At 60.4% G+C, this 14,853-nt stretch overlaps 1 protein-coding gene across 8 annotated transcripts; it reads right to left on the reverse strand.

The window, feature by feature from the left end:
• Positions 1-116: 116 nt before the first annotated feature.
• Positions 117-14,185, reverse strand: SLC4A3 (solute carrier family 4 member 3). 8 transcript variants are annotated; one of them, XM_030916449.1, is made up of 23 exons: positions 13,972-14,185; positions 13,674-13,817; positions 13,136-13,301; positions 12,301-12,578; positions 12,028-12,143; positions 11,376-11,656; positions 9,632-9,780; positions 9,306-9,486; positions 8,739-8,874; positions 8,290-8,473; positions 7,768-7,867; positions 7,144-7,328; positions 6,296-6,521; positions 5,899-6,117; positions 5,340-5,488; positions 4,972-5,166; positions 4,029-4,259; positions 3,575-3,664; positions 2,950-3,116; positions 2,085-2,338; positions 1,482-1,651; positions 1,123-1,296; positions 117-446 (listed from the first exon to the last, which is right to left on the reverse strand). In XM_030916449.1, exons 2-23 carry the CDS (start codon positions 13,722-13,724, stop codon positions 369-371), a joined length of 3,780 nt encoding a protein of 1,259 aa, XP_030772309.1. In that variant the 5' UTR covers positions 13,725-13,817; positions 13,972-14,185; the 3' UTR covers positions 117-368. The 8 variants fall into 8 exon arrangements, with proteins under 8 accessions (XP_030772309.1, XP_030772312.1, XP_030772313.1 ...); XM_030916450.1 differs by having other exon boundaries at positions 128-446; positions 11,376-11,575; XM_030916452.1 differs by lacking the exon at positions 12,028-12,143 and having other exon boundaries at positions 126-446; positions 11,376-11,575; positions 12,301-13,301; positions 13,972-14,184.
• Positions 14,186-14,853: the final 668 nt, after the last annotated feature.

Here is a 14,853-nt window from a genome sequence, read left to right on the forward strand (position 1 = left end):
AAGGACTCTGTCCTTGACTCAAACCTCTCCCTGGTTTTGATGACCCTGAAAATAGAATTCTTCCAATTCCAAATGGATAAGTATGACCTGAGAAACCAAAGATGGAACCAAGAAAGTGAGGCAGACACGAGACAAGGAGTGTGGTTATAATGAGCTCAAAGCCTGTGCCGGTCTGGTCTGTGAAAGGTGAGGCAAGGTCAAAGCCCCGGGCAGAAGTCATGGGGGCCACTCTAGCCATGGCATCAGGAGTGGTTCCAGGCACATCTCTGGGTCCTGAGGAGCCCCCCGGCCCGGGGCTGGGCTCTACCTGAGGCCCAGGTGTCAATCTCTAAGGTCTTGGGGTCTCTGAGGGACACTGTCTTCCAGGGTCACACTGGCATGTGCAGCTCATTGTACTCATCCTGGCCATCCTCATCGAAGTTTGGTTCAGCATCTTCCGAGTCCAGCTGCAGAGGGAACAGAAGGTTGGGGCAGGCAGGGAAGCATGCTCATCCCCTCCCATTCTCCAGCTCCTCCAACCTGCAGTCCTCCCTGCTCCCCGACCTTTCCTGAGCCTCTCTGCAAGTACCATGACCCTGGGTGGCAGCATTGCCCTTGGCCAAAGCCTTCAGGTCACCTCCCAGACCAGATGCCTGGCCCCTCCTGGTGATAATAATAATGATTATTACGAAGCTCTTTCCTGGGACTACTTCTAGTTGCTGTGGTGCCTTTGTACACCATGTTTGAGTATGGATAAATTGCAAAAAGATATCTTACTTTCCTCTAGTTGACAAAAACAGGGCTCAGGGTGAACGCCAGTGCCACATCAACCCTGTAGCCTCTCAGCTGGGTGTTTCTGGTGAGGCACCACCTGCACAGCTGTGTGCAGCAGCCCCGTGCCTACTCCCGTACAAAACCACCATCCTGAGGCCTTCACCTGGACTAGCACTTGACCCTCCCAACAGTCCTATAAGGTAGGATCTACGATTACCTCTATAATACAGGTGAAAATAAGATTTCGGAAGGTGAGATAACTTGCAACACAAGTTTCACAACTAACACAACTAGTGGGTGGCCAAACAGAGATTGGAACCCAGTGCCCATTCACCCTCATACTGTTTCCCCAGACCACCACCCCCTTACCGCCTGCAGCTCCCTGTCCTGGAAGAGCCGGGGCAGAAGGCAATGCCTCAGAGGCACCGTGAGCAGCAGCAGGAAGGGAAAGGCGAGTGAGGCCGCCGTGGACTTGACCACCCAGAGCAGTGCAATGCAGCCCAGCTGGATGCAGGTGAACAGGTGCATCCGCCACGTCTTCACCTGAGGGAGCAGCCGGTGGGCCTCGATGCACAGCATCCTGGCCTGCTCCCACCCACATCGTGGGGAATTTGGCTCCCAGGTCCCACTTTCTCCTTCATATTCATCCCATCCATCGATGCTCCCAGATCCCTCTGGATCCCCTTCCTATCACCCCACTGCCCCACCCCCATGCTTCCTGGCCCTACCTTGGTCACATAGGGCTGCTCAGGATGGTGCTTTGCCGGCATGAGGATGAGCAACAGACGCTGGGACAGCTGGATACCAGACAGGGACGTGACCCCCATGTACAGGAAGATCCCAAAGAGCACAGCCAACGGGATCCGACGCAGCACAGCCCCCATGACGATGGACAAGCCTGGAGGAGGTGACACAGACCCGCCTGACTCTCAGACAGCCCCCGTGAGGATGGACAGGCCTGGAAGAGGTGACACGGATCTGCCTGACCCCTCAGACAGCCCCCAGGAGGATGGACAGGCCTGAAGGAGGTGATACAGACCCGCCTGACCCCTCAGACAGTCACCAGAAAGAGGGACAGGCCTGGTGGGGAGGCGACATGGACCCATTGGACCAATCAGCTCGGCTTTATCACCATGAACAAGAGAAGAGGGAGCAGGACAGAGAGCCTTCCGGGAGAAAGCGGCTAGGGGAGTGTTGGGAAGCAGGTTTAGGAGTCAGATCGAGGGCAACACACAGCACATTGGGAGATTCAGAGTCAAGCCTGGGATAGAGAGGATGTAAGGCCATGGGGCCCAAGGAAGGGGGTGTGCAGGGTGGAGGCAGGCTCTCACCCACGAGGCTGGCGATGAGCACACCAGTGACCCGCTGCTCCCGCACCTCCTGGATCTGGGGCTTGTCACCAGGCGCGATGGCAGTACGCATCACTGTCAACGCATTGACATGGGTGACAGAGCGGACCGTGGCAGCCGTGAGCCAGGGCAACCCAAACAGCCCACAGAGCCCCCCAAGGGAGCCAATGAGGAGCAGGTCCAGGTGGAAACCAGAGCCCTTGAGCAGCCTCCGCGCCTTCTGGCTGACGATAAGCCTGCAGGGAGAAGGTGAGAAGGGGGGTGTGGCTGGCCCGGCAGGGGCAGGGGACAGAGACAGGCACACACAGAGACAAGATGGTAGGGGGAGGACGTGCAGACAACAGTTCTCCCCAGGACTGCCAGCTGCTTCTTTCAAGTTCCCAAATTGAAGTTCTCACATTGAAGCAAATGTGAGCCAAATTCTCATACTGTGAATATTTAAAACACCACAAAAGCCAGATGCCAGATCTTACCACGTTATTGTGGTTTAACCAAAATTAGATACATGTGAGCATCCCTGGCTGCAAGCTTAGACTGCTAGAGTGTTCTGAGCACTGTCAAGTGCCACCCTGCAAAGAGTGGTGGCAACAGATAGATGTCACATCAAACCATCACGGGGAAACCATGCCCCTGCCCCGGATGCCACTGCTCTCTGCTCCTCCCCCACCTCCTCCTCACCCCTGCCACCTTCTCCATATACACTCTCTTCCTCAAGGCTTGCCACTAGCTCCCACCCTCCCGGCACCCTGATACTGATAATGATGTCCCCACCATAACCCTGAAACCAAGCCAAGGAGCCAAGGAGCCTGGCCTCGTCCCTCCCACCTCCTCCTCCCATCTCTCTCACGCCGTGATCTGTGTCTCCATGAAGATCAGGATGAGGACGAGGAGGGCGGGGACAGCGGCTGCCACCATCATCCAGGGCGGGAAAGGACGGGCACTGCCCAGGGGTGGGATGAACCATGAGCGCTTATCGGGAGAGGTCACTGAGAGCCCTGTGGGCACAGTCAGCTTCTACATGGCAGGAAAACAGGGTTCAGGGCCACAGCCTCCCCATGCTGGGAAGCCCACCAGGCTGCGTCCCCAATACCAGGACTTCAGGGAGTTGGGGTGTGAACAGGTTAGGGGGAAATTAGTTTTGCATCCTCCAAAACTCACTGTCCTTCCAAGGATCCAATAGAGGGCAGGGAAATGAAGTGTCTCCTCCCTGAGCCCCAGAGCTTCAGGGGACCTGTGTGGGATACCTGTCACTCTGCTCCCAGCCCCACACCTGCTTCTCCTGGATTCTTCACTCAAGCTCCCCGGGGAAGGCCCTCAGCCAGAAGCCCCAGCCCCACCCCACAGGGCGGCCACTCCACTGGGAAAGCTGAGTTCAGGCCTGATCCCAACCCCAGGGCCCATGGAGGTGTGTCGTTGGCTCCCTTTCCTGGCCTTGGGGTGAGAGCAGCTGCCACAGGCTGGGGCTCCCTCACCTGCGTGTAGGTGTCTGTGATGGAGTAATCCACCAGGACCATCACCAGGATGGAGATAGGGATGCCAAAGTCCCCGATGATGCGGCGAGCCTTGAGAGGGGCCAGTCGGGGAAGGGAGCAAAAGGTGGAGGCAAGGTCAGCAGACTAACCACGAGGCTTGCCATCTCTGGCTCTGCCTGGGTCCAAGCTGGAGTCAGAAGACCTCCCCACCTGCCTCTCAACCCCATAGGTGCCAGTGCAGCCTGGGAGGCTATTGTCTTGATTAGACTTCTCTGAGCAAAGGGCAAGACGACACCCAGGGAAGAGGCTTCCAAAGGGGTGAGGGGCTGCCTGGGCTGGGTTTTGGTCCACAGGCTGATCGGGGAAGGGGTGCAGCCTCTCTGGGGAGCTGAGCCTGGCAGTAAAAGCAGGAATTGTGGGACTCTTGGGGACTCCACACCCAGCAGCCACGCACCTTGCCCCCCAGGAAGCGGCTGTTCCTGAACTTGCGCAGGAAGAAGGCGATGAAGAAGGTCCCGAGCATGAGGATGAGTGACAGCAGTGCCGTATTGGGCTGGTTCCTCGGGCTGGGTGGGCCCTCGGTGGGGGGCAGGGCACTGCCATTCGGCTCCAGACCAGCATCCAGGGACCCCTCCAGGGCCCCCTCGGGGGGGTAGAATGGCAGCAGTGGGTGCTCTGTGAACACCTGTGTGTGGATAACAAGGACACCTTGTCACTCACCTGGCAGGTGACCTGATTTCATCATCATCAGCATACCTGTGAGAGAGAGGGTGGCCCCTCAATACCTGGTCAGACAACAGTAACGCACGGACATCCAGCTGCACCACACACACACAGAACACACATAACACACACATACAACGCACACGACACATAACACAACACACACATAACACACACAAAAAACACAACATGCCACATCCACACCACACACACAACATACACACACACAACATGCACACACAGGCACACACACATGCACACACACAACACACACACCACACACATAACATACCACACACCACACAAACACAACACACAACACATACTCACACACTCACACACACACACTCCTCTACAAAAGATGACCTAAGGACAACCAGCCCCTTAGCACTGACAGCTCCCTCCCCATCACATACCTGTGCAGGTGAGTCCTTATTACTTATTACTAAGCCTCCAACCAGGTGCCTGGAGTTGCGGCCTGGCACCCACCCTCTGGGTCTGACTCCCTCCCCTTCAGTTGAGACCTAGCCTAGGATGTCCCTACAACCCCTCACTCCCAACACGGTCCCTCTCCTTGTCCCCCAGTTTTCCGTACCTCTCCCTCCCATGCTGTCCTCCCCAGGGCAACGTCCACCCCCATCTCTGCCACCCCTAAGACCTCTCTGGACCTCCACCTTGTAGAGCTTGTAGAAGGTCTCATAGATGAAAATGAGTGAGATGAGGAAGGCAAAGATCTCCTGCGTGAAAGGCGAGATGTAGCGGACCAGGAAGCTGCCTTCGGCGGCCACTAGGGCAAGGACGAAGACCACCAGCCAGAGGCCGACCCACACCCGGCCAGTGAGGTACTCCAGGTCCTGGGCTCGGCAGAACTAGGTGGGGGTGGAAGTGGTCATTACCCACAGGTGGCCTGCCCTGGGTGTCCGTGCCCGCTGGAATAGGCAGTGGATGAACTCCGAGGAAGAGGGAGAATGCAGGGATCCATCCCCTAGGTAAGGAAGAGTGTGGGGCAGGATGGATGGAGCAGGGCAAGGCTTCACCTCACCTTGAAGAAGGCTTCCTCAAACACGAGCAGCGGCCCAGAGAAGCCGACCACGAGCAGGGGCTGAGCCCCCAGCAGAGAGAAGAGGACGCCGAGCACAGCGGTGGACACGATCAGCTCCGACACGCCCATCAGCCCCTCGGTCTTCTCTCCTGCAGCAGCACGGGCAGGATGGCCCTAGCCTGGCTCTGTCTATCTGTCCCCTTCCTCATCTAGCTTGTCCTAAACTGGGGCCCCCAACAAAAGCAGAGCGGCCCCTTAGAACGACAGGCAGGGCCCCTTCCATACCCCATTGCTCCCAGACCCTCCCCACTATCCCCCAAAGGTGATCACTGGATCCCGCATCCCTTACACCTCTCCCACACCCTCTCACTTCATAGCCCCCAAAGGTGATCTCTGGGATTCCCTGATCCAGCATCCCTATAAGGTGCTCACACCTTTACTAGCACATCTAACCATTGGCCCTTAATGCAATCACACCCAGACCCAGAATCCTGCAAGTGAGACTAGGACCAAAAGTGACCAGAGGAGCCCCTCAATTCCCCAAGCCCCAGTCCCTTACCCAGCAGCCCCCCGAAGGTGATAGCAGGGCTGAGGGCTGCGAAGTAGATGAAGAGCACAGCGGCCACACACTGGGAGTGCAGCGCATCTCGCAGGTCACTGGGGTAGTGCGGGTACCGGCGCCTCACATCCCGCACAAGCCCCCCAAATACGGAGCCCGTCCGCAGCAAGGGGTCATCTTCAGGGGTCGTCTCGGAGCCCCCCAACTCCAAAGACAGTTCTGGGGGGACAAGGGGCTGCTGGGGCACAGACCACTCCCTCTGGCTTGGAGCCCCAGGCTGTTGGGATCAGGGATGCAAAGGACTCCAGGAGTCAGGATGGGGCTGGGGTCACAGCCTTAGGGCCCTGGGATGGGGGAGTGTGTATTGGGGGCACTCAGCACCCCGCAAGGGTCTGACCTTTCCCAGGGGCCGTGTAGCCACCCCGTGTGGTCATCTCAACTTTGGTCTGTTCACGCTCCCGCCGCTTCCTAAGCAGCTCTCGCTGGAAGGCAGCCACGGAGCGTAGCAGGTCGCGGCCCTCTACCTCGGACGGGGGGATCACAATGCTGCCATCCAGGAACTCGCTGATGGCGCTCAGGAGGTCTTGCCGGTCGTCTGCCTGGTAGGCAGCCTCATGAAACAGCTGGGGGCAATGAGAGGGCCAGGACCCTCAGGGACGGCCAAGGGAGCCTACAGGAGGGAGTCTTGAGGCAGGTGTTGGGCCAGTCCAACAGTGTTGGCTTTTGGAACACTGACACCCATCCCAGCAGGCCAGCAAGCCACTGCCCCAAAGCCCCAGGTGCCCTCCATTCCCCCAGGAGAGGCCAGACTTCCACATGCAGCAACTAAGGGACAACGCCTGGCTGAGGAGAGGCTTCCAGAGCCATTCCAACTGGATCAGCCACACCTTACAGGCTGATAAATATTGTGAACGTTGCCCCTGGCTAAAGGACTCTCCTATCTAATCCCAGGAGAAGCCACAGCAAAGACCAGCGCATCCAGCCCTCCTGATCAAGTCTCACGTCACATCCAAAGCTCTGGGGTCTGGGCTTTTCCCCTTATGTCGCCAGCCCCACCCACAGCCACAGCTCAGGGCTCTCTCTTCTCCCCTGGGCCAACAGCTCCCCCCACCACCCTCCAGGGCATGGCCTCCACCCAGGGGCCTCTAGCACCCTTGCCTCTATGGGCACCACTGTAGACAATGAGAGGGACAGGGGTAAGCAGGGCCTAGGAGAAGAGGCCTTGAGAGCCAGCATGTGCCCAACCTTGTCAGACATAAGGGTGGCAATGGAGCGCCCAAGCTCGTGATAGTCAGTGCTGGTGTGGCTGGGCCCCAGCATCACGAAGAGGAAGCGGACCGGGACAGGGACCTCAAGCACAGACTCCAGGAGTACAGCCTCATTCAGCCGCACAAAGGCTGCTGCAGGCTGCTCCAAGAAAGGCACACAACCTAGTGGAAGAGGAAAGCATAGGACGCTGGGCAAAGGGGAGCAGTCAAGGCAGGCCCTGGGGCAGCTATCTAGGGCTATCATGGACAGTTGAGCAGGTTGTAAACTGCACAAAGAAACCCCAGTCTAAAGGGGCACTATTCACTTGTGTGTCTATACATTGATTACAATTCACCAACAGATGGAAACTCAGGGTATTAAAGAAGGGTTGCTTTTTTTTCTAATTCCAAGTCCAAGATAGCAGAAAACTGGACAGGAAGCAGGCAGGGGACTACAAAAGAAAGGGCTGGGCTAAGACAGGTTGTGAGGAAGAGCAGGGGCCAGGTGGGAGCCTGGAGGGAGATGGAAGAGGCGGCCTCCAGGCCAGAGCTCAGACAAGCAGGCCCCCAGGAGAGGCACACACATGCTGAAGACCCTGCCCGCGCGCCCGGCCCTCCTCACCCACAAGCACGACAGTGGCCTCAGCATCCTCAGGGATCTTCTCCAGCAGCTTCAGGCTTTTCCCCCGGTGACCGTCTCCCCCAGGCATGTGGAGGGGCTTCTGAGGACGCAGAACTGGAATAGGGCTGGGACCCAGACTGGAGGCCGTGGCAGGCCCTCCCAGCCCTGGCTCCAGCCCTGGCTCTGAGACCTGCTTCCCTCTCCCAGAGTGGGCAGGTACTGCCCTGTGGCCCCACACTGGGAGCCACCAGCTGGGATGTGAACCCTGCCTCGATGCCCCCCACTACCATCTCAGCCTTATCTCATTTACACAGCTCCTGTGGGTCTGCCACATCATCACACTCAAAGCTCCTGCGTCTCAGGGCAGGGACCCCTCATGCGGGTCTCCACTAGGTCCCCCAATGCCCAGCATGATGCCAGTAACCCAACCTTCCCAACCTGCTCAGTGAAGTCATTGATGACCTCAACTGAAACTGGACACCCTCTCAGTCCCCTGGCCCAAGCGAGAGCAAGGGCACTGACCTCCTTGGCGTCAGGGTCATGTGGCCAGAGTGGAGCTGGCTCCCCCAGGTCATCAGCCATGGTAGGCACCGCCCCATCAGGGCCATGGCTGGGGGTTGGGTGATGATTCCCCAGAACCGAGTTCATGCTGGAGCTCGATGGGTTTCGGGGAAAGAAGCCACTGTCCTTGTCATCGTTGGGATGGCTGGAAGGGGCAGGGTGAGGCAGGTGAGGAGGAGAGGCTCATGGTAGACTGAGGTCATGAGGTGAGTAGTGGAGGATCAGGGCCTCCATCCCTCTGCCTCAGTGTAAGAAGAAACTTTCTAATGATTGAAAGTGTCAAAAGATAGAAATGAGCTCTCTGTCACTTGTGGTATTCAAGCAGAGGCGGGGAGCCACTCAGAAGAGGCTGTGCTCCTGGAAGGGCAGCTGAGCTGGGCAGGCCCCTCCCAGGCACCCAACCCCGGCACCTGTGTTTCAGTAGCAGGGTACGTAGGACGCTGGCCCTGTCCTCCGGCCGGATCTGGTCAGACACAATCATGGTCTCCACCACGAGGTGTGCAATGCCTGGCAGGGTGGTTTGCTCCAGGTCCAGGAGGGCAGCTCCTAGGGGGACAGTCAGGCACAGAGAGGGCACACAGTCCCATCAGACAGGAGAATCTCCTCCCACTCTGCCTTGCCCCCCAAAAGCATGGGAATGTGCTGGAAGGGCAAAGCACCCAATGTACCCAGGCGGATACACAGCTCCATATTGCCACAGGTCAGCCACAGAGGGGCTGTGAAAATGGAGCATGGGAATGAGGGCACGGCCCCTCCCCACCAAGGAAGGGGAAACCACTTGTTGACTGACTGCTTGCACCAGATACAGCCCTGCCTCCTGGGGCTCACGGGCTGCCCAAGCAAATGGACCCCATAGTCCCAGGTGGCAGCTAGATCTTGCCTGTGCCCAGGACTCCAGGGAGTGTCCCTGGGAGCTGAGCAGCTTGGCACAGACTGAAGACGGCATGCAGCCTTGGGTCAGGCCTGGGGGTCCCTACCATGGGCGATGGTCCTCCTGAGCTCCAGAAGGCTACGGAAGGAGAGCGAGGCAACGTGGGGCTTCCCCCAGCGCTCTGTCTCCTCCTCCACATCCTCCTCAAACTTGATCCAGCGGGCTGTCTCCCGCCAGTGGGGCTCCTGGCTGCGGTCCAGCATCAGCTCATTCAGCTCCACGAACACCTGGGGAACGTGCCAAAGGTGAGGGCCCGGGGACCAACAGGTGTGGGGAACATGGCGACAGGGCAAGACAGGAGGGCAAGGAGAGGAGGGCTCCAGGGCCAAGGGGCATAAGGAAGCCACAGGCCCACCCACTCAGCATTCTGACCTCATGAGGCCTCCGGTCCAGCTTTTTCTTCTTCTTCTTCCTGCGAAGGATGGGGGCCAGGCCACTGGGACTGCCCCTCCCGCCCTGTGTCCGGGATGGCTTTTTCACTAAGTGTCGCCGCACACCAGGGTTGTCCTCCAGTCGGTGACCTGCAGAGAAGATGGGCTTAGGGGTCCCACAGGTCCAGCTGGGGGCCACGGGGGTCACGGCCCAGCTCCTTCTGCCTAACCCATCTACTTGGTGAGCTCTATAGTCACCTTCAGGCCATGCCGAAGGGAACCACATAATCCCATGTGGCCACTTCACTGATAAGAACACGGAAGCTCAGAAAGAGGGAAAGACCTCCTCCCCATGGTCACCTGGGACCACCGGCCAAGGTGCAATCCAAAGGTAGACCCAGCTCAGTCCACAGCCCCAGCCAGACCCTCCAGCCCCTGCCATGGCCACTGCCCCTCCCTGTCTGGGTCCCATGACTGGCACTGAGTCAGAGTCCCGAGGCACTGAGCCCCCAACACTTCCCATGCACCCTCTCTCAACACCCATGTCCCCTCCCCGAAGGTACACAGCCCAGCAGACTCAGGCAAGGCTTCGCTCCCTTCCTCCTGCCTGCCCCACCCAGGCCAGCAGCAGTCAGGGAAAGGCCAGCAGCCCCGTTACTCACAAGTTGGTGGCCGTGCCATGGGGCCCAGCTGGCCCCTGACAGACTCCCACAGGCCACCATCCTCAAAGTCCAGCACAAACATCTCTAAGTCTTCTGAGGCCAGTGAGTCTCGAGGACTGGGGGCTGGATCCCTCCCAAAGCCCCGGCTATTGGCGTACCCAGACCCAGGGCTCAGTGCCCCATTGGGCTCAGGGTCCTCCTCCAGTGGGCTTGTCATTCTCCTGGTGGCCGAAACCTCGGCCCCCACTCCCTGCCAGACCCCTTGGCTCTCCTACAAGGTGGCAGCCTGGACGGGGTGGCTTCTGTCCAACCAGAGCTGAAGGTGGCACAGCCTCCCGACCCCAACTCCCCACATCCACAAGCCTACTCCTCGCGGCATCCAGCATCCACCCTGGGTCTGTAAACACGCCCTCCCCCCGCCCCATCCCACTGCTACTGCTGCCATCGGATTGTTCCTGTCCCTGTCCTCAGGCCCTGGCAACTTTCCATGACGTATTGAGCTTAAAGCCCTACCCTTCCCCCCACCCCGCCCACACACTGTGGCTCCGAGGAGGAGGAGGGATCAGTGGTGCCCCTGGCCTGGGCACAGAGCCCCATGGGTGATGACAGGTGGCACAGAAACCAGGGCACTGATAAGATGGAAGGAATGTGCCGAGATCACAGCCAGGCCCAGCCAAGGGTAGTGGGATGGGAGTGAGGGGTCCTGCCACAGGGAGAGGCAGGGGTCCAGAGCAATGACTCAGACTCAGGGCCTGGGTTTGGAGGGGATCAAAGAGCTAGGAGACAAAGAGTTCACCCTGAGAGGAGGGGCCTTGGGGAGGGATACAATGATGTGAAAAAGAGAGCTGCCTTTCTCTAGGGGTGACTCAGAGGACAGAATCAGGACTGAGGCGTGAAGTGTCAGGAAAGGAAATCTCAGCTCTAGCCATCAGAGAGGGTGGCTGGGTGAGGTAGTGAGCTCCCCATCACTGGTCACATCCCAGCAGACAGGGATTCAGAGAGGACTCAGCCCTGAGTGAAGGTCACTCGGAGGCCGGGAGTCCGTCGCAGTGAACCATGGGGCTGCCACAAGGTCTCACTCACTCTTCATGTCGTCCAGGTCTGCAGAACCCAGCATCTGGGCCTCCGCCTCATCTGTGGGCACCTGCTGCTCTGGACCACCTGGGTTGCCCAGGGCACTGCCTGGGCACAGTCGCTCTCGCAGGTCATAACTGGCCGATGGGCTCCAGGGCCGGCTTTTCTCCCCAGCGAGTCGGGAGGCCCGGGCCCGGGGGCTGGGGGAGCTGGGGAGGCAACACAGCAGCCTTGGACTTGACAGGGCCAGGTCGGTGGTTCCGTCACCGTCCCTCAGCTCAGAGCAGGGCCTGGAGTAGACCCTGAGCATGAGACCCAGGCCCCTCCTGGGCAGAAAGGACGCTAACCCGAGCCCCCCTTCCCATCCCATGGCTCCCCCTTTCCTCCACCTTTCTCCTCATCCTCTCTACTCTGTCACTCTCTCCCGGGGAACTCCTAACCTCTTCACTCTGCTCGTCTCTTATTTTCTCTCCCCTTGTTCTCTCATCCTTGTAAATCACGAGCACAGAGAAGGATCCCCAACCCCTCCCATACCCTGCTTCTCTTCTCTCAGGGTCAGAGCTGGGGACACTCCCCAGGGTCAGGAAGGAGGTGACTGCCAGGAGCTCGGGACTCTGTGGCTCTGGGCTGGGCCCTGCTGAGTAGAGGCTGCAGCCAGTACCTGCTGGAGTGCTGGGGGCTCTTGTCAGTGCGTGGGCCCACCGAGGGCAGGGGCTTGGTGACAGCAGCCCTCCCAGAGAGCCCTGGACTGTCATCCTCGTCACTTCCAATGGAGAACTGAAGACACAGAATGTGCCCTGGGGCCCTGCCCCAACCTACCATGCAGCCCCCAACCCTACCCAGCCTCACACAAGCCCCAACATGTGCTCCTCCCCTCCTCTCTGCACCCCTCCCTGACCCCTGACCTGCCACCCCTCCAAAGGGAAGCCCCTACCTTTGCCTTCTGTGGGGTCCCTGAGGGTGGGGGCTCCACAGGTTCTGCCTCAGATTCTCCTTCCTCTTCCTCCTCTTCTTCCTCTTCCTCATCCACTCCAGCTCCCCCCTCCTCCTGGATGGGAGGGGTCCCCTCGGAGGGGGGAGCAGAGGTTTTCTCCTTCTTCCTCTTTCTCCTGGTGTGCCGGGCAGAGGTGGGGGGCAGCCGCCGCAGCTTGTGGGGTGGAGGCAGGCGCGCTGAGAGCGGGTGGTGGGTGTGGTGGGATGTGTGCCGGTGAACTGGAGGTGCAGGAGATCCGGTTGAGGCCTCCACAGCAGAAACGGGGGCCCTCCCCACCCGAGGGCACACACCTTCCAGCTCAAGGCTGCAAACAAGGGCACCCTAGTCCTTCCTCCAGGGCCATGACCCCCCAACACCTGTGTCCATGTGCCTGTCATTGATGAGGTCTGGTGGAGTGGGAGAGGGCGGATGGACAGGGAAGGTCATGAAGGGGGCTGGGAGGGGAGACGTGATACAGCAAGGAGGGGAAAGGCGGAATTGGAGGAGCCGAGGTGGGACAAGGAGGGAGTGAGGAGGGGAAGGTCACCGTGGAAGGGCCCAGGCCCAACTCCCTAGATCTCCCCTGGTCTGGGGCCCACCTCCCCTGGCAGGCGGACAGGCGATGGGTGGGGGAGGCAGGATGACTGAACACGGCATGTGGCCCAGCACAGAGTCCAGCACAGTGTCCGGCACAGGATGGCACTGGGTGACCAAGCCCGGAGGTGAGCGCAGTGATGGTGGCGATGAAGGTGATGGTGGCGAGGGCGGCCGCACTAGGGGTCCCCAGGCTACCCACACTCAAAGTCCCGCTCGCTGTAGCTGCGGCTGGGCTTCTCAGGGTCCCAGGCCGGGGGCTTGCTGATGAGGTCCCCAAACCTGCTCACAGCCAAGGTCTTCCCCAAGTCATCGTCCTCCTCCTCCACATCTGGACTTAGAGGGGGCTCCTCCAAGGGCACCCGGACCTGCAGGCCCAGACAGCCTCTGCTAAGGACCCCTGACCCATGAAGGCTCCACAACCACCCCAACTCCAAGCCCTAGTTGGGGGAACTCAGCAGGCTCTCGCACCATCGGGCCCCCGCCCCTTGCTCCCAGACCTGTGTCAGCATCCCAGAAACCACCCTCTCTGGGCTCCCAGAGCTTATAGAAAGAGAGGGCTACCGATCTGGAAAATACCAAAAGCCCCCCTCTTTCTCCATAACCCCCAGCCCAGCTCATCCCTGGATCTGGGGGTGGGGTGGGTCCCGGGGTCTGCCAGAGGACGCCTCAGCCCACCCTAAGGCCCCTCCCCTCTCCTCCGCCCCCATCTCTCCCCCGCCCCCGCGCACGCCGGTCACCTGGGGTAGGGGGGAGGCGCCCCCGGGCGGCGGGATCACTCCGTTGGCCATGGCCGGGTAGGCGGCTGGGGATGCTCTCGCTCACTAAGGGATCCGAGACCCGGGTGAGAAGGAGGGGCCACTGAGGAGGCCTAGCGGGGAGCCCTGGGGGAGGAGGGCGGGGTCACGTTCCTTGCGCTGGCGCCCCCCACCCGGGAGCCGGATCCACGCTCCCGGCCCAAGCGCCCCTCCGAGGCCCAGCCACGCCCGGGACAGCCCGGGTCCCCCGCCCTGCTCGGCGCGCCCCGCCCCGCGGTACCTCGGGGCTCCGGAGCCTGCGAGGCCCAGGCGGGCCGCCGCGCCCCATGTCCCCCGCGCTCGCTCCGGAGCGCAGCCGCGACTCCCGTCCGGCCTCTCGCAACGCAGAGCGGGGCTGGCCGGGCAGACGCAGGCGCCGGAGCCCGCACCCCGCGGCTCCACCTCCTCGCGCTCCGCTCAGCACCTCCGCCGCCGCCGCCGCCGGCGCCACCGCCGCCGCCGCCGGGCCGCACAATGGGAGCGGGCGGGCCGTGACTCACCCCGCCCCGGCCGGCGCGGCCCCCACGCGCGGGCCCCGCAGCACCCCACCTGCCCGCGCGCCCCTTCTCCAGGCGCCCCACGCATGGCTGGGGGCGGGGGCGCAGCCCGAAATTCCCACAATCCCCCAGACTCGCTCCCCCACCCTGCTTTTAACCTCCCCTCTCCTCCTGAGCCCAGGAGGCCACCCCCCTCCGCAGACACAGGCCCCTCCAGTCTTGGGAAAGGAGCTCACAGACCCCTGGAAGCACCCACCACCTCCCCTTTCAGTTCCACTACAGGCTTGCCCCTCAAAGTCCTGGCTTCTGTCGCCCGGCACCACCCAACGTTTGACCTTGACACAGTACCTCCCCTCCTCCGGCCTCAGCTTCCCCAACTGTAGCAAGAGGGGCCTGCAACAGGGGTGTTCCAAAGTTCTCTCCACCTCTAAGATTTTATGGCTTCGTTTCCACATTTCCTCTCCCTTCTCCCCCCATCCCTGAGGTCACATCTCATTTTCCAAGGGCAAAAGGCCTTTCGAAGGAGCTTCTGGACCCCAATCGGCCCCTATCCTGAGATCAATGAAACTAGACTTCTACACAGTGCCATGCCCGTACCGCCCTGTGACTTTGGTACTTTACCCTGT

This window comes from Rhinopithecus roxellana, chromosome 14 (genome assembly GCF_007565055.1).
Source record: "Rhinopithecus roxellana isolate Shanxi Qingling chromosome 14, ASM756505v1, whole genome shotgun sequence".
Taxonomy (NCBI): domain Eukaryota; kingdom Metazoa; phylum Chordata; class Mammalia; order Primates; family Cercopithecidae; genus Rhinopithecus; species Rhinopithecus roxellana.

What these genes read in the sequence shown, in the direction of transcription:
- SLC4A3 (XM_030916449.1), bottom strand. Translation starts at nt 13,724, where the DNA reads ATGGCCAACGGAGTGATCCCGCCGCCCGGGGGCGCCTCCCCCCTACCC. An exon ending in CAGCGAGCGGGACTTTGAGT is followed by an intron (nt 12,579 to 13,135) that starts GTGGGTAGCCTG and finishes CTGCACCTCCAG; the next exon opens with TTCACCGGCACACATCCCAC. An exon ending in GCTCATCGCCAGCCTCGTGG is followed by an intron (nt 1,652 to 2,084) that starts GTGAGAGCCTGC and finishes CACCTCCTCCAG; the next exon opens with GCTTGTCCATCGTCATGGGG.